At 30.1% G+C, this 27,502-nt stretch overlaps 1 protein-coding gene across 4 annotated transcripts; it reads right to left on the minus strand.

Moving 5' to 3' along the window:
* Positions 1 to 4,048: 4,048 nt before the first annotated feature.
* On the minus strand, positions 4,049 to 27,373 carry TrpRS (Tryptophanyl-tRNA synthetase). Of its 4 annotated transcripts, XM_076455500.1 has the most exons (10): positions 26,780 to 26,826; positions 26,568 to 26,640; positions 22,123 to 22,307; positions 18,890 to 18,998; positions 17,810 to 17,929; positions 14,870 to 15,052; positions 10,175 to 10,388; positions 8,648 to 8,821; positions 7,737 to 7,877; positions 4,049 to 5,883 (listed from the first exon to the last, which is right to left on the minus strand). In XM_076455500.1, the coding sequence occupies exons 3-10, from the start codon at positions 22,298 to 22,300 to the stop codon at positions 5,725 to 5,727; spliced, it is 1,278 nt and encodes a 425-aa protein (XP_076311615.1). In that variant the 5' UTR covers positions 22,301 to 22,307; positions 26,568 to 26,640; positions 26,780 to 26,826; the 3' UTR covers positions 4,049 to 5,724. The 4 variants fall into 4 exon arrangements, with proteins under 4 accessions (XP_076311615.1, XP_076311616.1, XP_076311613.1 ...); XM_076455501.1 differs by lacking the exons at positions 26,568 to 26,640; positions 26,780 to 26,826 and adding an exon at positions 27,353 to 27,373; XM_076455498.1 differs by lacking the exon at positions 26,568 to 26,640 and having other exon boundaries at positions 26,780 to 26,896.
* Positions 27,374 to 27,502: the final 129 nt, after the last annotated feature.

A 27,502-nucleotide genomic window follows, 5' to 3' on the forward strand; every position in this document is an offset into this window, starting at 1 on the left:
TGTATTGAAACTACAAACTCAACTACAGGTTGTGCTAAAAAAGTAACTAAAGAAAGAACCATTACACTTAAATTGCCATACTATACAGTACAAATTGAAGCTACAAGAATTACTATGTAGTGTGAACTGATGATATGGAAAATATATTTACTATAAACTAAATCTTTTTTTTTTTGTAGTATTATATTTGTATTTTAGTGGTCCATAAGAGTTTAGGGAGGCTGACCTAATTTCTGGTATTGAAAAGGCTGAGAAGTTCTATTGTATATAGAGAAAACTGACACTACAAAAAAAGGTATCTCGTATTGGAACTGTTTCTATAAAAAGTGCTTTACATCAAAAACTGATGTTACAGGCTATACTGTACACTAGTAGTAAGTTTAAATTGGTGCTTATATCATGAACTGATGTAATAGTCATTATTTGTTTCCAACTGCATTCACAAAGAAATAGCAAATTATCAGAATCTTATAACTTTACCAGAATGTTAATATTTTATTTTTATATTTAATTCTTATGCATTCCAAACACATAAACAAATAAAATAAGAGATTAACAGACTAATAATGTTCTGCCTTTGGTTCCATTGTTATAAATAATTTGTATAAACTGTCATAGTTCATTTCAGAGAAAGTTCTCAATAAACAGATTAATGTATTGACATTTAATTCTTTGGAAGAAGTATATATTTAGTTGCAGTACATAAATATGGCAGTTTTCTTCTGCATGGCTTACATAAAAAATACGAGTATAAACTTTAATGTTCCTGACACAAATAAAAAAGGCACGAGCAAGTTTTACTCTTTATGCTAGTGGTAAATCATAGGATAATTAATATATAGATTATAAAAGCTGCCAGAATGAAATATTCATAAAAGTAGACACAATATATTGTTTTTTGCTTCTAAGCTCTATATCACAGTATTAGCATGTAACAAGGATATGAAAATTTACCATTATTGTGAAGCAGCCTGAACATGAAGTATTTGTAATGAAGGTCACTAAATAATTTATTTTGATTAGTTTTAAGTGCCATTAATTCCCAAGAATAAGTATGTTAAATATTTTCAACTACATTTGTCACCACTTACTAATTCCATGAGACTGATCAGTTCAGCAAAAACATCCAGCCATGGTTGTGATTTCAAAACTGATATAACAAAGAACAGCCAATACCAATTTCAAGAGAAATAACACTGAATTTTATAAGCAAAAAAACTTGAACTTTTTGAATAAAAGCAATTGCTTTGTAATTTTTTTTATGATTGACAATTTCATGATACAGAAACAATAAGAATATCGTAAAATATTTTAACATACGAAGCTTTGTGTATAAAATATTAACAGAATACTTGTACTACATGATCAAACCAAACTAAAAAGTCTGGATTGAATTGCAATATCAAACTTAAATTAATTGTTTTATGTTACATATCCACTATAAAATAAGTTATATTAAAGTACTTATAAAGAATCATCACAGTGCCAAAGTATTTTTCACACCCTTTAGTATTTTTGACAAGAAACTTTTTTCACATTAATGATGAAATCTCATGCATTCACAGGCTGGCTGTAACATGTGCTGACAGATTTTAACTTTTGTGTAATTAAATGGTTTCATGTTATTTCCTCATAGACATTCCTTAGGTTTAGTATAGTTTTTATACATTGATATTTCAGATTCTTCTGTTTGTCAATACAAAAATTGATTATAAAACTCTGTTACTGACATTCAAAAAAACAGAGAAATAAAATATTGAATGCAAATAACTTACACTAAAATTGTTGCAGTTGGATGTAAATTATCACAGTTAGTAACATATATGATTATAAAGTCTAATTATTAGTTAATTTATTTTGCTCCTAGAAATTAATGTATATCCTGTGTATTTAGATGCTCATCTTCCATAATCTTCAGGAAAGTGCCGAGAAGAAATTTTCTGCAGCATTTGTGTCTTATAACTTATAATAATGGTGAGAATTAAAATAGTTTGTATTAAATACTACGTACATAATCAAACCCTGGTATTATTGTGATTGGTATGATGTTAACCTCCTGAAGTTCCCACAAGCTGAATCAACAGGCTGGTGAAGTTATTCTCAATTAATTCCTATTACATTCCAATCTGCACTTCACTTACTGAAGCTCCAACATCATTAGATCAGCATTAAAACTTACAAAAGATGTTGAAAAATCCCATTAGAATAATGTAATCTGTGACACTTTGATAATTTGGCCTTGTTGCCAGCCCACTAAAAACAGTAAAGGTTTGGCCTCTATTATGTTGTATAACCTATTTTGCTGATACACTATTGGTTGAAGTGCAGTACAACTTGTTTGTCACTGTTAAACTAATCTGCGTTCTGTTTCGACATTGTTAGATAATTATATGAACAATGATCAATATGGATAAAAATTTACCTGTCTTTGAATGAACATTACTTCAAACTTTAAATAATTTCTCATTCAGATATTGCATAATTTAAAGTAGTTTTGGTTGGTCTGAAGAGCAGTTTTAAAAAGCATATCATGATAATGCACTGCCTCTCATATTCTTGTTGTATATTCACATTTTAAGTTACATATTTTTCATTATTTTCTAAAAGTTATATTTAAGTCACAACTGTATTATTTGGCCATTTTCTAGTTGTACAAGTATTATCACAAAGGTTACAATTATTTTACAGAAAATTTACTTTCTTTTTATTCACTCACATCCTTTGTCACTTGTATAATTTGTTCTTAATACAGTTACAGATATGCAAAGATAAATGTTTAATAAAGGTTACTTTTTGTTAAAATACAAAGCAAATTGCAGTCTCATAAACCAAAATAGCAAATTTTATATATTTATATATATGACTTACATTTGAACAATAATATGCATCTAAATTTTGTGTATTGTGTGTGTGTGTGTGTGTGTGTGTTGACAGAGATTTTACTACCCATTCTTTGATAATAAAGTCTGAATTATTTGCTCATATCCAAAAGTGGCAAACTGTTGTTTCCTTGGATCTGTATTGGATGATTATGGTAATATCATGACCACTACATTGAAACTTCCCAACAATGTGTTTGGTAATGTTTGTAAGTGTTTTGGAGTCTATTTTGAAGAAAACAAAATAGAGAATTAGAATAAAGCCTGCTTTTGAATGTGCATTTTGTGGTGATATAAACTTTGTATATCTACATCTTTCATTGCAACAAACAGGCTTTACTTCCAGGTCTTAATAAGGAGTATTGGAACATGTGTATACAATGATATTTCTATTACTTATATGCTTTAGTAACATATTAGAAAAGTGGGATATTTCTTCAGCAATTGTTATTGTTTATGTATTAAAAATATATGGTAAATGCTAGCATTAATCTCAAACTATGAAAAACAACCAATACAAAAAATTGGACTTTAAATTAATTTAAATAGCATGGTTAAAATTCCATTCTGCTGAAGCTATGGGGCTAAAAAGAAAAACAGTTCTTCCATGGTTAACATTGAAAAATCAAGAACATGCATAAACATCAGTTTAATAATCTATAATTATCTATTTTTCTGCAAATGCACGGTTTATATTTTATTATGCAAGATTTATCCAAACTACTTAGAATGGAACCTTAACATATCAACTATTACTTAAAATTAACCTGTAAAAGTAATCACATATCAAATACCTCATATTGTTTTAAGCCTATTTTTTAAGCCTTTTTTTTTGAGGATTGTTGTACATCAGACTATAAAATCAGGATGCATAATAAAAGGCACAAAAATATAAATTCCAGGTTGTTTATATCCTATGTATTTCTTAAAAGCAAAGTTGTAGACGAAGTAATATTCCTACATAATAGAATATAAAGCATATGTTATTAAAACTGAATCTAAGTTACAGCTGTAATTTGTCTCTAAACATCTTGAACCACGACTTTGTCATCCTCACATCAATTTATATACAAAAAATTTATTTTCTATAGCAGCAGATGCTATGTTTGAATACTTACAACTGCAGTTGAAAGAACTAGATGTTATGCAAAAAAATAACAATGTTAGCATAAGAACTAGAAACTCTTCACTTTATTATGAAACTAAAGTTATAATGTACAAGCCTAAAAATTATTATATCATAGAAAATAATCAATTATACAAACAAGTGACTTACTGAATCCTTTGTTTTCTTATATTAACATATTACTTTTCTAAAACTAACATCTAAAAACAGAAAAAAAAATGGAAAAATGTTTTACCATATATTTACAAACAAGCTAAAAATTTTGAGTGTTACTAATGTCAATGAAATGATTAAATTTAATGTTCTTGCTGAATAGTCGTTGTTATACAGGCACTTCATCACACTCAGTATTGTACATGCAATAAACATTGGTGTGTCACACAACCATATTTCATCCATTACTGCAGTAGAAAATTTTCATGTTTAAGATGCTTTCAAGTGCACATAATTTTTTAATGTTCAGAGATACAATCATCGTAAACCCTTATTTTTTGGACATAGATAATCTGGAAGATTCTTCAGACAGTAAATCTTCACAACAGGAGTATTAATTAATAATCCATATATTCATGCTCAGAATCTAAACAAGTATTTCTTATGACAAACATACAATTTCTATGGATAAATAATAGAGGAATTCATACATGACTCTATGAAAGTTTAGTAGCAGTCAATCAGGACAGGAAACAGTGATAATTACTGAACCACAAGATACGTGCAATTGCAGTGAGTACCAGTTTACAATACAGTTTCTGAAAATTATCTTTTCAGTAGTGTTGTGCACACATACACCATAACAAATGTTGAGAGGTTATCAGGGTGATTTACACTACAGTATTATCAATTCATAATGCTCTAAAATGAAGGTGTGTACAAATATCAGCATCATCCAAATGTTATGCAGATTTGTACAGGAAAGTAATACATGTACTATACAATTAAGTTATTGGTTAGAAAAAACTGGTGACTTACATGTAGATAATGACATAATATGCTACTCTGATCATTTAATTTATGCAAGATAATAAACTGGTAACTTTATTGCATACACAACTGCTTTTTGTTTAACAGTTGCACTTAAAACCCTTACTAGTTTACACCCTTACATTTGTCAAATGATAACACGTGCGATTAAGAGAATACATTATATTCAGAGTGACTGATTCAATAATCCAAAAGAAACACATCTTTAGAAATGCATTCAAACTAATGAGGTTTCACTATAAAGTGAAAAAAATAAACTTTAAAATTAAATATACACAAATATATTACATTATGTTCAATTTATTTCATACAGTTCTCAAAACTACTAGCATTTATAATCTTACTTCAGAACACAATGTAACATTTCTTTAAACAAGATTGTAAGATCTTAAAAGCATAACACTAACTCAAAAAAAATTTGATGTTTCATAACCAAACAACAGTTATTGTTGCATAGTGTTTCTCACAGAACAACTTATCAGCTTAACCTAAATACTGTTTTCACTGTATTGTAACAAACCTAAAACCATAGTTCAAAGTTGTCGTGATGAGAACAAGTATCTGTTTTTTGATTAGCTGCATATACTGTCAGTACAAAGAAAAAATTCATTCAGTTATCAATTATTTGTGTATGTTTTTTAATGTAGTTTGATGACATTTTACATATTTACAAACACAAAAACAGAATATTTAGCTCTTCCATTTTCACTTTTAATTTAAGTTAGTACAATATACTTAGAAGTTGAATTTAAGTTTTCGAGGCATCATAAATTGTTTAACAATGTCATCGGTTATAAACTTTCTACATTCTTGATGTTCTGCAACAATTCCTTGTAGGATAGTGATAAGTTCCTTCTTTAGATATCCTGTCAACAAGTCTCCTGAAGAATAGTCCTATAAAATTAAGATACAGGTAAGAAGAGGCACTAAACACATGAGACTATACTTGTTGGCATTATACACAATAGATTAAAAACTTAGAAGGCATACTTATAGTTCCTTTAGTTGTAAAAATAAAACAAAAGCTTTATGTTGGAAATAATATAAATGCAGAATATTAATTAAATAGTTTGCTTAAATGTACAATTTATTATAAAGATCACTTATTCACATAACCTGATGAATATTGGTAACATGCATTTTGTACAAAAGGAGAAGGAAAAAAAATCTTCTAGTATGGTTCAAAATCCAGTATTTCTTATTTCCTTTATAAGTTTTGATATAAATTGTTATAACAGTTTTCTAACTAATGGGCTTCCAATGGTTAAAAGGCATTCTTAGAAATGATTACGTGTGTGTGTGTGTGTGTGTGTGTGTGTGTGTGTGTGTAATGCTGTCAAGATCATCAAAAACATGAAATCTGCAATAATGCATGAAGAAAACCACTAGTGTTGATATATTCTCTGCACAAATTATACAATATTGTTTAGAAATATTAGTATATCTTTTTAAATGATTGTTAATGTTTTTGCCATTTCATATTTTAAAGATTATTCTGCAATGTCATCTCAGTATACAACAGTCCAAATTTTCAACTGGTTTTCAGCTCAAATGTATTTTTTACTATTAAATAACTCATTAATAGTTAAGCATCAAGCAACCAACTAACATCATGTTCACCTCATCATCACTACTGTAACGTAAATTGTATGACCAAGCAGGTATCACAATCACATGGATGACTTCTTTACAATAAGGTCTGAAGTAAAAAAACTTGCAGAATGATATTACCAAAGTTACAATCTTTTATTGGGTTATAGTTCAAGCAACAATAACTTTCTTAAGCCTTGTTTAAATCTGTTGGTATAAAAATAATTCATCATACTTAAACATGAACCAACAAAGTGGTTACTTGATGCTTTGATGATACTATACTGATGATTTTTTCTGAAATTTTGCATTCATTTTCAAAACATGTAATGAAGTGGATTACTGTCAGTTTCCCAGTTGAGCAACAAATTATTCATAACACATTATTTACATATTCAGATAAACTGTTTGTGAAATTTGCTCCACTGTAGTGAACTTTAAATATCACTGTCAAGGTTTGATCATTTTCACTCTCTACTTTGTGTATTTGATATTAAATTTGGACTTACTCTAGTCTTCAGTAACCTGTATTACTCAAATGTTTTCTGGAACTTAAAATTACTTTAAGATCTTCTAACATATGAAATGTTAGATGAAAGTATGAACTTGAAATTGGCCAACTATATAAACGAGTACAATAAGACAGAAAGAGTATTGCACTTATTTACAGATTATCTAATAAATGCATATATGGTAGAACTATTTGTAATCAGTAGACCATGACCATACCAATAGCAGAACACAAAGGACACAGTTAAAATGAAGAAGTCATACATAAAAATACAAAAAAAATGTTAAAGCCTAAAGTTTAAATGAGTATTCTACATACTGTAAATTATAAGCATATACACATCTAAATTTATAACATTCTACTTTCCTAATTTGTAACTAATTTTAACATTGTTCCTACCTTCAATTAAACACAGGACTCCCACACACTTTTTTCTTAATCTATTACCTTAACTTCAAAGTTCTTAAATGAGGACTCTTAGTCACCATATGCCCAAAGGTCCTAATTTTTGCTTAAAGCATTGTTGACTTTTCAAAATGTTTAAAGGTAAATTTCATACTATGGTACTATATATGAAGATGAAGAATGGTAAGTCACACAAAATGGTTTTACACAAGGTCAGAACTATACTTGAAACACTAATTACTTTTCTAATTTCATCCAGCCTGTCACTGTCCTCCATAAAAAACCTCAAGTACTGGTAAGATATATCCACATCACAGTTGCCTCCTGTTTCTTTGTGCTCTTCAACTGTAGCTCCTCCACCAGAAAAGGCATACTTGTTAATCTGAAAGATTTTAAAGAATAAAAAATACTACAGTAAATACTATTTTCCAAATAAGGTGTTTCAAACTACATATCTTAAAATTAGACAAAAATTTAGCTTATACCCAGTATTATTTCTCTAGAACTTGTCATATATGTGAACATTTTTTGTCAGATATCTCTTGAAGATAAAAGGAAAATATAGTCCAAAAAATAAAAGATTACAACTAAAAACATGTTTAATGAAAACTACATAAATTAATCTTATATAATCAGTACTTTAACATGCCCGTACTTCATGATCTTTCTTACAAAATTCACTTACTATTATTCTTTAATGACAGTACTTTATGACCTTTCTTAATAAAATTCTCTCACCTGGATTTGTTCTTTTAATGTCATTGCTCTTATAATCTCTCTCTTACCAAATAATATACTTCATTTAATTTATATGTAAGTTATATGAAAAATTAAAGTTCAGCAGTGTTGAGAAAAATACTTAACAGTTTATTGGATACAGAAACACCAAAAACTGGAGGATTCTTTCTACCATGTAATGAAGAAAGTATTAGGTTCAGCTGGTAAATGCCAGGCATCTATAACATTTTAATGGTTCTTTGCTATATGTTAGCACATTTCACATTTGTTTAACATTTAATTATCCCTCACCATTAAGAACCCTGAATATAAATACCAAACTCCAAATAAGAAGTTTCTATCATGTAACGGTTATTAATCACTCAAATTATGTTAATATGAATAAGTTACAAACATATTAAATTTAATTATAACCTTGTTTTTTATCTGCTTTGGAGTATCAGTTAAAAAAACAGAGCTATTTGGATCACTTGCACTCATCTTCGTTTGTGCACCTTGTAGTGCTGGAAAGAATACTGAGTGAATAAGGGCTGGCTTTCGAAATCCCAGTTTTGGTGCAATGTCTCTGGTCATCCTAAAATATGGATCCTGGTTAAAAAAAAAGTGTAAGCACCTTTTACAATATTGTAGGATTAGAACTGTTGTAAGTACATCATCACAAAGAAGAAAATACATGCTCATTATTTACTTACTACTTTTGTATTCCCATCTTAAAATAATTACTTTCACAAACAAATTAAATAAATGATTTGAAACAAGGATTAATCTGTGATGACGAAAAAACCCACTTGTAGGGAAACATATATATGTAAAAATGGCTGGCATGGGTAGAGAAAGCTTTCTCTAAGATTATCCTATTTACCTTTATTTTTAGTAAAAATGTTATACAATTTTAATTTGTCAAATAACTAAGATAAAGTTTAAATGTTCAAGATGTTACTTAAAGATTAAGCAATGTGTACACAAATAACAGAGAAAACAATCCAATTCAAAATATTTTAAAATATTCTTTTTTGATTCAAGGAATTCTAATAGTGCTTTTGATAAATTGAAATGAAATACCACATTTCATATTCCTGGAACAACTTGTAAACTCAAGAAGAAATTAGGTTTATATTAACCTTGTGAAAGAAGATTCTTTATGTTATGCACAGATGAATTTTAATGAAAGAAAAAATACATTACATGCAAAAGTGTGGAAGTATATAGAAGAGCAAACCAATATGATTTAAAATGTGAAGAGTAAGAATTATCATCACCAAACCATCCATTTATACCACATTAGTAATAAAAAATGTATCGTTCAAAATGTACCTTGAATGAAATAAGTAAACATGTGTAATGCAGGTACAACAAAAATTTCACCAAAGCAAAATTTGAATATGATAAAAACATATTCTTTTCCATACATGTATTTTTCAATTATGGCAAAATATGGAGTTTATAGTAAGTTTATATTTTATTAAGATAATATATACTTAGGAATTATATTTATATAATGATATGCATTAATTGTTTATAATATATACTTTATTCTGTAAAATTACATTTCATTCCATCTTTTCTTCTCTGCATAAGCACCTTATAAATTTTAGTGTTTCATTTTAGAAATTTAAAAAGTGTTAATAATAAAAAAAACCTTTACTGTATTCAACTTTTGGTAATTACTTTTGGGTCTTATTAAAAAATAGTAGCATGTAACAAAACTGGTTCTGATGCAGCTCCTCCTTTGTTTGATAACTAATGGGTTAAAATATTGGTATTGCATACAACTAGCTTGATTACTACTAGAACTATAATTCTTACTAGAAACAAAATTTTATTCTGTAACAATACAGTAATAACCACATTAGACGTCAAATTAATTTTCCACAATCGTATGTGGTAAATTAAACTATGTATAAAACATATCTATGTGAATGCTTTGAAGATAAAAGTTACCTGATCAATAGCACAAGGAATAAGACAAGGAATGTCCTTTTTATCTCCAAAAATGAAAGGGAATGAAGAGCTGAAAGATGGTGCTGCCTGAGTGGCTGGAAAAGAAATCTTTCCAATGCAGTCACTTTCACCAAATCCAAATATACCTTTCACTTGATTGAAGGTTACTCCTCTTTGAACTCGAATCATATTCTGATAGAATGCTGGACACATTCTGAAATAAAAATAATAAATGGATAAATAAAATAACTTACAACAAAGAAAAAATGTTTAAGGAAAAGCCTTTGTTATGGGCTGCATTTCTTCATACATTACAAGTTTATACTCAAATTCATAACTGAATGAATGCATGGAAAACGTTTTTTGACAAAATTTAACAATGATAAAAGTATAACTGCAAAAGAAATTAGTATATATATGCAATAAGATAACACTAAAGTATTCTTTAAGCACTGTGTTCTTGAAAGGCTTAATTTTACTTTCCAACTAAAATTCTAAAACACAGTCTAACAACCAAATCTTCACTGGCTTTTTACAAAACTGCCAAGAAAGCCTTTCAGGCTAAGCATAACATCATAATTACTAACTCTACCCGACTGGCAATAACTAAAATAAATACTATTGTTTCTGGGTCTTTATTTCAAATGAAAATGTTAAGTCAAATACCACAGTTTATTAGCTAGCTAACAAGAACTCTACCAACTAAATTTAACAATGATAAAACTTTAATAAAATTGTGTGTATAGTGCTGGTTTATATAGAAGAAAACTTATTTTAAAAATAAAAATCTCTTCATCCATCAAAGGATTTACCAGTTGAATTGATCAAATTACACAGTATTTTAAAAAGAGATGTTATTGTTTTTGCTATGGCACTGTTTTCCAATCACCATGCTAACATTATAGGTTGGAGGCCATCAAACTTCTTTACTGACATCAAGAGAGCCTCAGATTAAAAGTTTGGAAACCACTGCCTTACAAAGCCAACCACTACATTATGAAGGGAAATAAAAAAAAATGAATACACATAATATTAAATCTTATTACAGACATTCGTAGAAAATATTTTTTTAAAAGACACAAAGAATTACTTTACAGCAGTTTTAGATGTACATCTTTTATTTGAAAAGGCCGCTTTTCTACTGTTAAAATTACCAGTTGAATTGATCAAATTACACAGTATTTTAAAAAGAGATGTTATTGTTTTTGCTATGGCACTGTTTTCCAATTACCATGCTAACATTATAGGTTGGGAGCCAAACTTCTTTATTAACATCAAGAGAGCCTCAGATTAAAAGAGTTTGGGAACCACTGCCTTAGAAAGCGAACCATTACATTATGAAGTGAAATAAAAGAAAAAAAAATAAATACACGTAATATTAAATCTTATTACAGACATTCATAGAAAATATTTTTTTTAAAAAACACAAAGAATTTCTTTACAGCTATGTTTTAGATGTATATCTTTTATTTGAAAAGGCTGCTTTTCTACTATTAAAATTTTATATGCACTTAGTAGGGTTGTCTTAGTATAGCCATGTACTCACTCACTGCTTGTTTGTTTGTTTTTTTAATTTTGTGCTAAGCTACACGAGGGCTATCTGCACTAGTAGCATCCCTAAATTAGCAGTGTAAGACTATAGGGAAGGCAGCTTGTCATCACCCCTACTGCCAACTCTTGGACTGCTCATTTACCAACAAATAGTGGGATTGACTGTCACATTATAATGCCCCTATGGTTTCAAGGCTAAACATGTTTGGTGTGACAGGGATTCGAACCTGCAACCCTCAGAATGCGAGTCAAGCGTCCTAACACGTGGCCATGGTGGACCAAGATTAGAATGAATGCAGCTAGTCATCATCACCAATTGCCAATTCTTGAGCTGTTCTGTTACCAAAAAATAATGTGAATGACCATCACATTATAACGCTCCCATGGCTGAAATGACGAACATATTTGTCATGATGGAGATTCGAAGCTGCAACCATCAAACTATGAAACGAGCACCCTAATCACTTGGCCATGCTGGGCCCTCGTTCACTGCTATCCATTACACAGAGAAAATTTAGTTTCACAGAAACTATAAATGCTCACTATGTTCTCAAACAAATCTTCATGACAACCACCAGCTGCAGCTTAACAATTTACATCTTGAAGTACTGCAATTAAATAGTCTACAGCTACAGTAAATCAGCATGAACCATATCAGTTAGTTGCTAGCTATGTTTATTATTATTACAAGATATAAAGTTAATTAATATACCACATAATCCTTTGCCCATAACTGAATGTAGAAAAAGCCAACAAACAAGATACAAAACAAATTGGGAATTTAAAAACTTGCAAACAGGAATCATAACAAAAGTAAGCAAACAAGGTCAGATATACTGTACACATTATTTACTCAAACCATAAATCCATATTTTTGACTCCACTAAATTAAATTCCAGATAACAGCATAAAACCAAAATAGTTTAAGTAAATAATGTCTACAGTATCTCCAGCTGTTTTTGCTTATATTTTATTATGATCCCTATTTGCAGATTTTTAAATTACAAATTGTTTATCAGAAATCTCTGATGCTAAACCTTTAGAAGAAATTAACTTATTCTGCATAATCATAGGAATAATTCTCTCTCTTTTTAAAACATTATTTTTTATATTGCTTTGCCTTTAAAGCTCAACCCATTCACTGAGACTGAAACGAAGGGTTCCTACTACTGATGCTGTTCACTCCTTCCTCTGCTGGGCCCAGGTTAATCATCTTGACTATCATCAATAGATGGAAAGATAGCATCCTCTTGTCTTATTGCCTCTTTATCATCACACATCTGAATGCCACCTGATTCACTCTCACTATCTTCTAAACTTTCTTAGCCAAGCACATCAGAGATATTTACATAGTAAATTAGGGTTACTACTCTCCACTCTAACAATGAGAACATACAGTTGTCATATTTTGCACTTAGGTATCTCATTGGCTGCTGGCTGAGTGGAAAACATTGAGAGAAACCATATATCAGTATCAGGCTGTTTTCATTTTACTGCCACACGTCACATGTGGTAATTTTAAATTACAAGAGGAAACATGTCCCAGTCATAGTGTAAGGAATGGGAGTACTAGGGAATATATATCCCAGTTACAGTGAAAGGATTAATAATGAGGCAAAATTTAAGTACCAAACAAAAGTTAAGGTCCAGAAAAAAAGCACCCTTTCAAAGTTATTTGTAAGTGTCCATTTACTGCTACGCAAAACTCCAAACATAACCTTACATTTTAGATTTTTCCATGGACTTTCCTATATCAGGCAAATAGTGCCCAATTGTTGCAACATAAAGCTTTAATAGTAGGCCAATATACATCTCAACATGGATCTAATCAGTAACAATGCAAATACTGTTTGACAGTTTCTGTTAAGTGGGTCCTTTTGGATTATTTATTTAAAACAAGTGAAAACCCATAGTCTGTTTTTAACAAAATGCTTTGTCTCTTGAATTCATGTTCTACATATTAGTTTTAGTCTGATGAGCACTGATAGTACTGAATTCACTGCAAACATTAATACAGTTTCATTTAATTGCTCACTTCTCTCATGCGTATAGCACTTCCTTGCATCTCTTTTTTTCATCAAAGTACAAATTCAGTATTCCCAAAACTGAACTGACTGACTGACATTAAAAAACAAACTAATAAACTTACCAACTCTATACGCAATCAATATGCTATAAGAAACTCAAGATAAATAATTACCTACTCTAGCCTAACTCTTATTTTATGTTGCTGAAATTATTTCCTGAACTTTAAAAAGGTTCTAGTCATTAAACCTCATGATCAACATGTGATATCAAACCTTCCTACATTAGAAAAAAACAGAATGTACAACATCATTACAAATTGAGGCCACATGTAGACACACTATGATTTATTTTAAATCTCAGCCTATATCTAGTGTTTGTGTTATGCGCATATGCAGCATTATATACAAAAAAGAAGCCACACTCCACTGTAGCAATTATAGTACTAAACAAAGTATTATACAGCTCAGATCTACAATTTTCAAGTGCTTATCAATACCACTAAAAAGTATACATATACCTTTCCATTAGCATTAGAACACCTACATCACTTTGTTACTAATGTTAATCTAGGTCTAATCCTTATGTATAGTATAAGGAAGGTAATAATAATATATGTGTGTTAACTTTCAGTATATACCCAGCAGGACGTGAGTCCTGGTAGAATATAAGTTTATTTGATAACTTTATAAAAAAGCAACCAATTGAACTACAAGTTAATAAGCAATACAAATACAAGCAAAATAAACCCAGAATTGTCAATCATTTCTGGCATTAAAGTTGTAAATGCATGATACCAAAATATGAATTCCTGATTTATATTCAGAGAACTTTCCCTTTTGTACTGCTATAAAAAACACTTGTTTTAGTGTGAAATGCTTGTTGTCATATTTTCGTGCTAGTTTGGCACATGTGACCACATTGTAACTTGCACAAAGCATACGTGTGTAGATTCATTACATTTATACTCCTCAGTTAAACTTCCAATAGCTAATTCATCTAAAACACCTCCCTCGAGCAAAGGATGTACTTGTCAGTTTAAGTGTTTAAACCAACAAATTTGAATTGTTTCAATTTGAATATAAATTTTACTTAAAATTTATTTGTTATTGAACTTACCCAATAAATTCAAAATCAGAGAATATAAAAGTCTTTTCAACATCAAACCCACAAGCTATAATATCCTTAGCATTTTCCACAGCTAGGTGTCTTGCTTCTTCAACAGTCAGGTTCTTCCATAGAAACTTCTCATCATCAGTTAGTTGTATAACCAAAGGAACATCAAACACTTCTTGTAGCCATCTATAGGGTTAACACAATTGTCAACTCCTCTTAAAATGGGCCCTGTTCAATGTTGCCTAACTAGTAGAGAAATCTTGAATTCTATACTGAATTTTATAAGAACTTGTCTTTTTTTTTCATTTTTTGTCCATCAAACACAATACAGAGAGGTAAAAAAATATGGATGTTAATATAAAGTTCTGAAGAAAAAGGTTTTATCATGCTCTTAATATTAATATTAAAAAGTACAAAAGTGTAATCCTCAAATTACGTTGCCTTAAACAAATTTTGTAAAGACAGTTTTTTTGTTGCTTCTTCATAAAGATAATAATCATACTTAGTGCTTCCTTACACAAGATACAGTTCAATACCGAGTAACAGACAAATTAGTTTCATGTAGGTCTTTTACTACAGAAAAACAAGTAATTTTTTTCTGTCTTCTTAAATTCATATTAACTGCAAGTATAAGGATACTCTAAAAATATCTACTATAATAAATTTTTAAATAACTATGACAAAATTATTTCTTTTTAAAAATCTAATAAGCTTCACTTTATGAAAACTACTCCCATTTTCTGTAAATTTGAAAGGTTAACATTCTCCTACCTAAAAATGTATTGCCTGTAAATATATCATGGAACAAACAACTAGCATCTTGTGCCATGACCAAAGAGCTGTTGCACATGCATAAAGTCTTCAAATTATATTCCCCCTCGTACAAATAATAATATGAATTGTGTCATTCTACAATGAAATCAGCATTAGACTATATCCCTCTACTAATAGGATAGTAGCACATTCTCTACATGTAGTACTCCACTCAGGCACTTTGTGTATAATAAAAGCTTATTCTTAACAAGGCAAATAAAACCCTGTGAAAGTGAGAAGGAAACAAGGGTGGTTCTCCAGAGAAAATAATACCCATTTCAAATATATTTTCATGTAAGAAAAATGTTAACTTCAGAAATTGTATTCATTTCTTCTCAGAACAGATACCCATAATCCCACATTGAGAAGGGAATGGAGGAACCAGTGAAAGAAAGGAAACTAAATAAAGATCACCAACAGAGAGAAGTAAACCTAGTTGTATCATTCTTCATAGAAAGACTGCATTCATTTCAAGCATGAAATACTCTTTTCACAATAATCAAACAACCTCGTATGGAGCTAAACTGTTGCATAGGTGGGCAATTCAACTAATCTGCATAGATCAAGTAGTTAACAGACCATGTATATTAGTGTAGGAAAAGGCAGCAGGGCAAGTCATACAGTTTGTTACAAATACTTACATAATATATATGCCAGAATAAGCCAGAACAGGGACGAATCATTCTATACCTGTCTTACGGAGAATGCAAGACCAGTTTCATCAAAGATTCATCAAAAATGGCCTAACTCTTAGTGTTGGCGATGGCCTGTACTAGACAGACACCCTGCCTTACTTCCAATCAATGATGTGTTTTCACTTGGTCTCCTACAAATTGGATTACACTGACCATCCCAGTAGTCTGGCACTAAGGAAGCAAGGGTTCTTTCACTCCACTAGACGAAACTGAGAGGACAGAATTTATGTAAGGGAGAGCACCAGAAAGTTGTTTGGACTGAATAGGAATAATCTATAATCTTCATAAAGTCCCACACCAATAATAGGAAATGGGTCACTGTCAATCAAAGCAAACCAGGAGAGAGCAAAAACCCACAGCTGGTGCTTTTTCTTCTTTTGTTTTTGAGTGGGGGAGAGTATTAGTATGGTTTGGAAAGTAAAATATGCAAATTATCAAAGCACTGTTATGGAAAACTTATCTCAATAATGAACATTGGACAGATCTAAATAGGTTTAACTCTTTCTGATATCCACTACTTCATGCACATCTAAGAAGAAAGAAGTATTCCTTGCAAAGTAACATTCACTTTGTAGTGTGTTACACTGATATTCAGTTGTATTTAAAGGCATATATATCTTTTCTTTGTATAGCAGATAATGCCTTTTAGGCCCATAATGGAGGCCAGAAGACTGCATTCTTCACGTGAAAGCTCTCAGAACTTAGTTGAAAACAAAAAGGCATAAGACCCAAAAGGCAAAGAAGGTTCCCAAAAGAAATTCTTTGTTCACAAAGCTAGCCCATAAGTGATAAAAGTGTACAAGCCAAACTCTCACAGGACCACAGCTTAAGCTGAGAAATGGTCACAGAAACAATCAATTACAAAGTCCCAAGAAGGTTGATTTTTCAAATGAGGGATGCAGGATAAGGAAATTCCAAAACATTTTTGCATCAAGGAACTTCCTAAAATCAACTGAGAGAGTCTAATAACAGAAAATAAGGCATCTTGCTGAGGCAAGTTCAAGAAACAAAAAAGTTAACTCTTTAACAGCTAAGGGAGAAAACAGGGGAGCATTTCAAAAGAACAATTAGTGCAACCTTAGTCAAGATATTGATGATGTGAAAAAGAATAAAAGTAGCAGTAGAAAAATTCCCAAGGGTTAAGAGCACACAAAAAAAGTAAATTCCAACTTAGCAAAAGAGTATGGAAGTGGGAATCTTTTTTTGGCAGTGGCAAAAATTATGATCTACATGTCATGTGGAGATGTGAAAAGCATATATTATTTCTTACTTAGAAATAATGTACCCATTATTTTTAGTGTAAGTTCTTAAGAATATCTTTCTCACAAATAATAGCACAATAACTATCTACATATGTTTCTTCAAATTTATTTTAAAGTTCATTCATCCTGGATATTTTACGATGCTTGAATGCTCTATTAATTCAAATTCTTACTTGGAAAAAACAAACGGAATCAGGTGACCCAGATGTAAAGCCTCAGATGAAGGCCCACGGCCAGTGTACAAGAAAAATGGCTTCTTCTTTTCATAAGAGTTAAGGATCTCATGCATATCTCTACAAAACAAGAAAAGAAGTACCTATTTTAAACTTCTTATAACTTTCTAATTAATTACTATCAATCTTTAAAAAAAAAAGGAAACCAAATACTGTAGAATTTGTTCTGTTGCTACTGCCATATGGAGATTGGTTCCATAACTTTTATTATGTGACAAAAATGCAATAGATAAATAGAAGTATGGCTAAAGAAAAAAAAAACAATTTGTGTCTAGTTTTATGTGGGCACTTGTGAAGCCTAAATATGTTGACTTTTTATTATTATCATCTGAGGTATTCAGTTTAGAATTTTGATGACTGTATGTTAAATACACACTCAATTATAAGTCTTCGGGTAACATTCTTTTTTAATAGCACTTCTTAAGACCTATAACTATTGTTCAAACTTTTTATATGTTTAAAACCAGTCAGTCACTCAGTCTCAACCAATAAAAAAGCAAGTTTATACAAAAGTTGTTCAGAAATAATGATTATTAAAAATGTTGCAAAGATAAAAAACACCAATCAAAATTTTTATTTTAAATATAATTTCAACTATTTAACTGTTTAGCTCAAGATGTATTGTTAATTTTGAGATACTATTTCCTCAAATCAATTTTTTTAACCCTTTCCATTATCCACATACTTTAACTGATTTGCTCATTTGTTTCTTTCTAGAATTTTTTGAAAATCCAAACAAGTGATACCTGATTATAACCATCTCTGATGTTGAACTGATATATTAGAAATAAAATATACAGTTAACAGCACTTACTACCAGTTCCTGGGTTACTCTTACCAAGTAGATTTTAAATCTCATTCTTATAGTACATCCACAGTTCCAAAATGCAAGACATGTTTTTGTGAATTGATTTTGTAATTCATAGCTAACAGTTTCCTCTAAAGTGGTTTTGCACAAATTCCTGTCCACACACTAAATTAAATTAGCACAACAATCATATACTGTAATGTTAGAAGTACCTGTGAGAAAAAAAAATTCCCCTTTTCAGTAAATGGTGTGCTGGCTTTCCAGTGACTTTCTCAATTCTATCAATCAAATTCTGGTCAATTTTAGAACTTCCAAATCGAGCTGAAATATAAAAGAAACATTCAAAAAAATTTTTGCTGGTCTCCATACCTTTAGAGTATTCTTGAAAACAAACTGCTTAACTATTGTTACATTACAATAAAAATCTTAAAACTAAAGAAACAGAACAACAGTTCCATCTTTTAATGATAAGCTTAGAAAATTTCATTTTTTTCTTCATGTTAAATTTTTATTCATAAATTGTACACACACACACACACACAAGGTTTTACAATTTGCCACAATATTATAGAAATACTCTGAACAAATAAGTTGGCATTATTTTCTTCCTTCAGTGCAGGCATCTGTTAACACAATCACCACACAGCATGTACCACCATATATTATACACCCACACATAACTTTTATTAATAATAACTCACAAGCTTACTACATATATTTTGTATGGTAATCTTACCTAAACCAGAACTACAGTGCACGATGTAATTCAACAGTCACATGATACTGAATGTATAAAATATTAATTGTTTATTGGGTTATGATGTACAGTTATGTTAATTAGTTTAAACATGTGACACTAATGTATTCTGGGATTTCTGTTACTAATATTGCTCACACAGGCAACCATGTTGGTGACAATCTATTAATATCTGTTGGATTCACCAATGAGCTTCGCATGTTACTTGTCCAGTATTTATACATTGTCTTGTGTTATTAAATAGTTCTTGGAATTACTCAACATGTCTCTATTGAGTTAGTTGAGGTTGCTTAGACAACCTAGTAGTCAAGATGCAAAACAAATTTGTCCCAGTAACGTTATGTGAACATAAACTGTTTTCATTTGTTGACATTTCTAATATATATTTTAAAATAAAACACACTGATTTATATAGAAGTTAGTCACATATATATGATCCATAAAAACTATGCTAATGACAAAAAGAATACCTGGTCTTTTCACACAAATGTAACTTTCAAAGACCTAATTTATATATTTTATTTAACACAATGTAAACTCTGCTACATTCACATATCTAATGTTTTTATTATATTTCACTAAAACTGCAATAACATTTATTCAATACCAAAATACAATGAAACAAACCATTAAAATAAATCCTAAATGATCATGAGTAACTGAAAAAAGTGAAAATACATACTTCATCATTTACAGCCCTTTAAGTACACTTCACTTTTCCCAATTTCAGTTTAATAAGTGTTGAAGTCTTACATCTCCACATCCAAATACTGCTCTTTGATTGGATATAAAATATCCTCTATAACCAAGACTAAATAATACTTATTGGATATTTATTTCAAGCTGCCAATACAAAACAAGTGAACTTATACCTGACTGTTTGCTAGACATCCATCATTACTATCACCCTGCCAACAAAGTTTCAAACTCGTACTGTTATGGACTCCACCCTCATACTGTTGTGCACATTAATCATGTTAAATATCTTATGGATTCCATTATTTTTAAACAGTTAAGACAATTTTCTACTGCAGTTCCACCTACAAAAGAAGTGGAAACCTTACAAGTCAATAAAACCATTATATTTCAATATGGTGTTCAAACTATAAACTATATTTAAAACAATAGTACTTCTGTATAATTCTATTTGTTGTCAAGAGTGCTGTCATTTCTATGAGTCATCACAGGATATAATGATTACAAGTACAATCATGAACCAGATTTTTAATAATTTTATTCTTTTCAGATATAGAAGACAAATTAATAAGAATATAAAGACACAAAATATTAAAGTATAATACAATATTGAATGGTCCCTTAAAAACAAGATTGTCCTTAAAATATTTAGTAATGAAGCCAAAAATGTCACTCAAAACATGTCAGATGACCTAATCTGGTGCAAGCTGATCAACAATGTTTAATGGAAAATATCTGATTATTTCTTGCATTGCTGTTGTATTTATGGCACTCACTCTATTACACTGTTGTTATTTGGATTTTGATCTATCTCTTTCAATTTAATTTGGGCAATAGCTGATAAAGAACTTAAACTAGTAATGTTTTTAATTTCTTCTGAAATATTTATACTCAAATTCTTGTTAAATAAAGAACACGCGTTTCAGAATTTTTCTAATTCCAATTTGAGTATAAACATTTCAGAAAGTATTTAAAACATTACTAGCTTATTATATGGGCTTATTGATGGAAGTAGCTGCAGCATGCTGTTCTATGTGATGGCCACTTTTTTCCTTGCTTCACATTATAAGCATAGGTAACTACAATCAATTCTACAGGGTGTTAAGAAAGTCACTGTGCACTTATATATTTATTAACAGACATGTTTCAATATAGAATACAGGAGGTAAATATGAATGACAATTATAAACAATGCTGAAAGTGAACCCCATTGGCATCAATACAGGCCTGGATCCTTCTTATTTTGTTTCTAAACCCCACTATCAGTTGCTGGCTTGAAATAGACTGAATAAAATATGATTGCAAAATTGCACAGTGACTTTCCAAACACCCTGTATAACTTAAATACATTATTAAATTCTGGTTTTGTTTGTTTTGAATTTTGCACGAAGCTATACAAGGGCTATCTGCGCTAGATGTCCCCAAATTATCAGTGTAAGACTACAGTCATTGCCAACTCTTGAACTACTTTTTTACCAATGAACCATGGGATTGACCATCGCATAATAATGCCCCTATGGCTAAAATGTAAAGCGTGTATGGTGTGACAGGGATTCAAACCCACAACCCTCAGATTATGAGTTGAGTGCCTTAACTGCCTGGCCATGCCAAGCCATTACCTTTTGGATGTTGATTTAAATATTAAAATATTCTTTAGTGTAAACAATTGTGTACCTGATAATGATTGCACCAGTTACCAAAATGTCTTACATTTTCTAAAAACTAATCTTACTCACTGTAAAAGCTTTAAATTGTAAAAAAATGTGCTTTATCAGGAAGGAAACTTAAAATGAAATTCCTGCAAAGTAAATATATTATAACATAAAGTATAACCTCTCTTTTTTCTTTTTTTAAGATACCTGAAATTTATAGATCTCTGATTAAAAAAAAAAAATGTTCAAAATGTTACATTTGACCAATGTGGATTTGACACATTTCAGAAGTACAAGAAATTTGACTATTGTTTATGTATAAAATATAAAGTTATCTTACCAATTAGTTTGTCATAATCAACTCCCTTGGCTGACTTACTAACCACTGTCCATGGATCAATAATGTCTTCATCTAAACCATCCATAACCAGTTCTGAGATGTTAGAAGAGGAAGTATCACCTTTTACATTAGTGTCTAGTGAAATCTCACCAAATGTTTTCTGAATTACAGTTGCCATTTTTCATCTGTAAAATAGTGAAAATGTAGATTACTCACAAGTAAAGCTATTTATTGTATGCTGAAGCTCCCAAAATTCTATCTTGAATTGATTTTGTAAAAATAAATAAAATTCAAAACTACTTCATGATCAATTTAGTCCCTGGTCATTAGGCCAACTCTGACATAATTCCAAATGACTTGTAAGCTTGCCCAAATTACATAATACATTGATTATGGCATGTCTTATTACAATAATTTGAAACAATTACACACAAAAAACTGTAGCTGAACTTTCAAAAGTAACTGAAAATATTAAGTCAATTTTATTTTTGTCAATTCAGATGTTCTCTCTCTTTTAATTTTGCACAAAGCTACAAGAGGGCTATCTATGCTAGCCATCACTAATTTTATAGTAAGAGACATGAGGGAAGACAGCTAGTCATCACCATCCAGCAAATCTTGGACTTCTCTTTTACCAATGAATAATGAGCAGGATTAACTGACACATTATAGCATGCCCATAGCTGTAAATGAGAGCATATTTGGTGTAATGGGAATTCGAACCCACAACCCTCAAATTACAAGTTGAGAGCTTAACCACCTGGCCACGTCAGACCTATCAGTTTTGTAACCATAACGTTTTAATAATGTTTTTTCAATAATTCCTAATCAGGAGCCATACACATATACAAAAAGCCACATTATGAGGTGCACCTCTTCTCACAAAATGCATGAGGAAATACTAATTAAAAAATCCAAATAACATAGTGTTCTGTTTGTAGTCTTTTATAAGTTTAAATGTTCTATAAAAAACTGTAAACAGAAATATTACCTTACTTATACAGATAGAAATACTTTCTCCTCAACAGTATAAAAAAAACGAAAAAATAAAAAAAGGAAAACCAGCGTGCAGTTTGCTATGATGAAAAAACATGTAAACAGTATACTATAATGTAAAAGTTATAAACCCACAAATCTTCAGTTGCAGTATAATTATTGTCAATGAAAAGCCCATTGCAATTTGAGAATCTCTGACTGGCTTTATGTTTACTGTTATAATCAAAGTACTTTTTTGCACAAGTGAAAATTACTGTCATAATAATAAAAAAAAGGCTTATAACATTATATTCTTGCTGTGTCTTTTCCAAGTAAACACCTATTTTTGTTATAATTGCTATCACATATAACTGCATTAACATTCGAGAGTTTGTGGAAATGCATGAACATTATGCTAATAATTACAATCAAATTACACATCAGAACTATTAGATTCAAATGTTTCTTGGTCATAATGTTATTTCAACAGAAAGTTGACCACCTTATTGAACAGACAAAGTAAAATATGTGTTTTGATATTGTCAAGTTTAAATTTATGCATTTGTAATACAGGAGCTTGAAAAAGGTTTACTTTTTGTGTCAGAGGAAAAATTTTGGTGTGAAACAAAAGAGAATACTGTAAGCAGAGTTGTTGATCAAATCCTGAAATTTCTGCTAAATGTTTATCTGCGGTAAACAAGGAAATTACAGTTCTTTGTTTTATTTATAAAAATTCTGAAGTTAAGAACAGAAATATTGTTCAAGGTCCTGGTAAAGCCTCATTTCAAATATTAAGTACAGTTTGTCACTTTACTAAGAGAATATCAACATATTGCTAGCAGTGCACAGATGGGTTATCAGAATATACAAAATTGCAATGGGTGTAGAGGATTAAACGGATGGTTTCCAAGTGCAATTAAAAAGGTTAAAAACACAAACCTAAATAAAGAAAATAAGTTTAAGCTATGGAGGCATAAGTGCAAATTTATTGTTTGACAGAAATTTTTTTTCTCAGTCAAAGTTTTCAAATTGTTTGATGTGGTAAAGCTTGTTAGTATGAATTATATATAAATACTTCTAAGATAGACATAAGGATATTTGAGCTACCCTTAAGTTTGGTCAATTGTGTGTGTGTGTGTGTGTGTGTGTGTGTGTGTGTGTGTGTGTGTTTTAAGTAATGAAATATAAATGGATAAATCAAATAAATAAGACATTATATTAACCACAAGAAAATTTTAACACTAAACTTATATGCTTTCACTAGTATGGACTAATACAACCAAAATGTTTTCTCATAGTTTTTATAACATTTACTTATCTTTACTTTCTTAAGCAGTAGAGTCTATATCCAGTCTGCATCTTGTTCATAAACATTATGTAACAAATTTGCATTTTAACATCATAGTGATAACATTAACAAAAAAACATTTTGATGTATAAATATTTATATAATTTGCCAATCTCTAGTTAAGATATACTTTAAATTTTCTTTTATGCTGTTGTAAAATGGTAATAGGTATTATCTGACAATGTCATCATATTGCATTGTATTAGTGTGTTACAAATGTCATCACATTTGATTATAAAACAATAAGAAATTTGTAATTACTATTCAAAGCAGAAAAATAACCTGTATTTAGTGTGCTGTCTCAATACAATAAAGTACAAACTATGTGTTTGTGTTTCCTTTATAGCAAAGCCACATCAGGCTATCTACTGAGAAGCACAAACTAGTGAAATACAAATTTTCTCTTTGAAGAAAATATCATAAAAATAATCTGTCAACACTAAGAATGTGTTACAATTTTACAGAGAACCAGAAACACTGACAAATAACAAATGTCCAACAATTTTCTAGGCTAAGAGGAAGTCCGTTAGACTATGTTAGTATCCAAATAGAAAGGAACCTGATTGTCTACATTGGAAATACTGAAATAACTGAGCCTAGAAAAAATTTTACTGCTATGAAGTAGAAATGCATGTGTATGTGTGTACAATACAGATAGATAATAAGAAAAAAGCTAACTTGTTGGGTCCATTAGTTCTTTTTGAATGATGGTAAAGTTAATTCAAATAATTAATGTATAAAATAACACAAATAACATATTATTAATACTTATCTTATTTCTGATTTGTAAATCAGGTAAACAAAATTGACAATAATTAAAATACACTTACTTAATTTAGACATCATAAGAATTGCTGTGAATAAAATTAATTACATAAACAGTGTTTTGACCATTACTACTCCTGTCATAATCCAGCTGGCACATCAAGTCCTGGTATTTGACAAAGGGCCTTACTGCACTGGATATGGAAGGTGGGGTGGGGTTTACATATTATTTTTACACATTATTTTTGCTTTCTTTCATAAGTTTACGGGTACACATACACATATTTTTCTAAGAATATACACATGGTAATGCTACTCAGCTAATTTTACAGCTCTGAGTAAGTTAAAAATTTAGTTATATTTGTAGAATATCATTAAAAAAAACAACTAAATTAACCACATATGTACAAAAACTTGGACAGAAACAACAGATGAATTATACCCACTATTTCTTATATTTACATAAATCATCTATGCTAACACCAGATTTGAATACAAGAGCATGAAAATGGTCAATATTTATGGGGAAACGTTTTACCAGTACCCATTGGTTTGGTTTGGTTTAAATTTTGTGCAAAGTTACACAAGGTTTATCTGCACTAGCCATCCCTAATTTAGCACTGAAAAACAAAAGGGAAATCAGCTAAACATCACCACTTACCACCATTTTATTTTAAAACCAAGGAATAGTATGATTACTCATAACATTATAATGCCCCTGTGGCTGATATGACAAGCATGATTGGTGAGATGGAGAAATAAATCTGCAACCCTCACATTTCAAGCTGAGTGCCCTAACCAGGCCATTGCCATTGGATTAGTAATATCTCAGAAACAGTTTTAAATTAAACATTAATCAGAAATATCTGTGCAACTAATTTCTTAAGAAGCCAATGCTATTAAAAGATTCTATAAGTTTTAGATTATTTCACACCAGAATAATGTGAAATGCTCATTTAGTATCTTCATTCTCTGAATCTTGGGATTTTATTACATGTAAATATAAACAGTTAATGTAATTAAACTTCTATGACAGAAAAGCACTAGGCTTGAAACTTTATACTGAGAAAGTAATCTACCACTATACAAATTATTCAATATCAAAATGCAACAACAATGCTACTGTACTGCATGTAACCATCTAATGATTTGCTCTGAATACTGATGACAGTTACTGTCAGTCAGTGGCGTATTTAAGTAGAAGACAGAGGGGGATCAGCCTCAAGTCCCACTAATAATTTTATTCCATGTAAAATTACATGAGATGTAGGGCTCCTGGGGTAACACAACCTTAAATCCACCACTGCTGTCAGTACATTTACAAAATGTAAGTACAACAAATATACAAATCACATACTTGATTAATGATTTACAAATTAATTAAACTTGTCCGATTCAAATCGAGGTGAGTATTCAAATCACGGAAAAACCTGAAAATTTGCCATGTTCAGAGTTAAGTATTAATACATTATCTAATATGTTGTTTAAATTATCAAGCTACAAAATAAATGCTACTACTATTTTTTAAATGACTGTGAAATTGCTCTAAATACTTCATCCACAGATTACCTATGCTGTATTAGTAACCCTAAAGCCACGTTGCTACAACACAGCGACCGCAGACCAGACAGAACTTACTGGGATTTCATCATTTTATTCTGACTTCCCTTTAATGTGAAAAAAAATAAAAAAGTATTATTTCAAAATAATTTCTCAAAATAAAAATAGCATTTCACGTTAAGCAATTCTCAAAGAAAATTGATTAATTTATATAAAATTAAAACATTATAAACGTTAGTAGCAACAAATAATGCAATGAATGTATTTTTCCCACAGTATGGGTGAGAATAATTAAAGTTTAGCGCAATCTTGAAGAAACACAAGAAACACATTTCGAAATTGCACATCGCATTTTGTCCAAATTTTGTGCTTAATTTTCGGCGACGAAGAGGTCTCTAAAATAGACACTACCTTGACTCATTATTTAATTGCTATAGTTCTTAGTGGTATAAAAATAGTTTTAATATTAGAAATGAACGACCTTATAACGCCAAATTTATTCTGAACGGTTGAGTACCTACGTGAAGAAAAATAACAAATATGATGTTATAAGTTTGTTAATTTCAAGTATTAAAATATTACCTTGACTTTTTCCTGCCATGGTCACCAAAGATAATAACAAAGCTTGCTATTTTAGAAGCAACATGTGAGTTTCTAGTAACCATAGATCTGTCACAAAACATTTGTAATATTATCTCCTGATTAATGAACTGTTCCAAAATTTGTTAATGA

Source organism: Tachypleus tridentatus, chromosome 9 (genome assembly GCF_004210375.1).
Source record: "Tachypleus tridentatus isolate NWPU-2018 chromosome 9, ASM421037v1, whole genome shotgun sequence".
In the NCBI taxonomy this organism is placed as follows: domain Eukaryota; kingdom Metazoa; phylum Arthropoda; class Merostomata; order Xiphosura; family Limulidae; genus Tachypleus; species Tachypleus tridentatus.

Bases quoted from the DNA above. Each gene is read 5' to 3' on its own strand.
- TrpRS (XM_076455501.1), bottom strand. From the start codon at position 22,300: ATGGCAACTGTAATTCAGAAAACATTTGGTGAGATTTCACTAGACACT. The intron at 17,930-18,889 runs GTACTTCTAACA...CTTGTTTTGTAG, and splicing joins GGAATTTTTTTTTCTCACAG to AGATATGCATGAGATCCTTA. The intron at 15,053-17,809 runs GTAAGAATTTGA...TTAACCCTATAG, and splicing joins ATTCCGTTTGTTTTTTCCAA to ATGGCTACAAGAAGTGTTTG.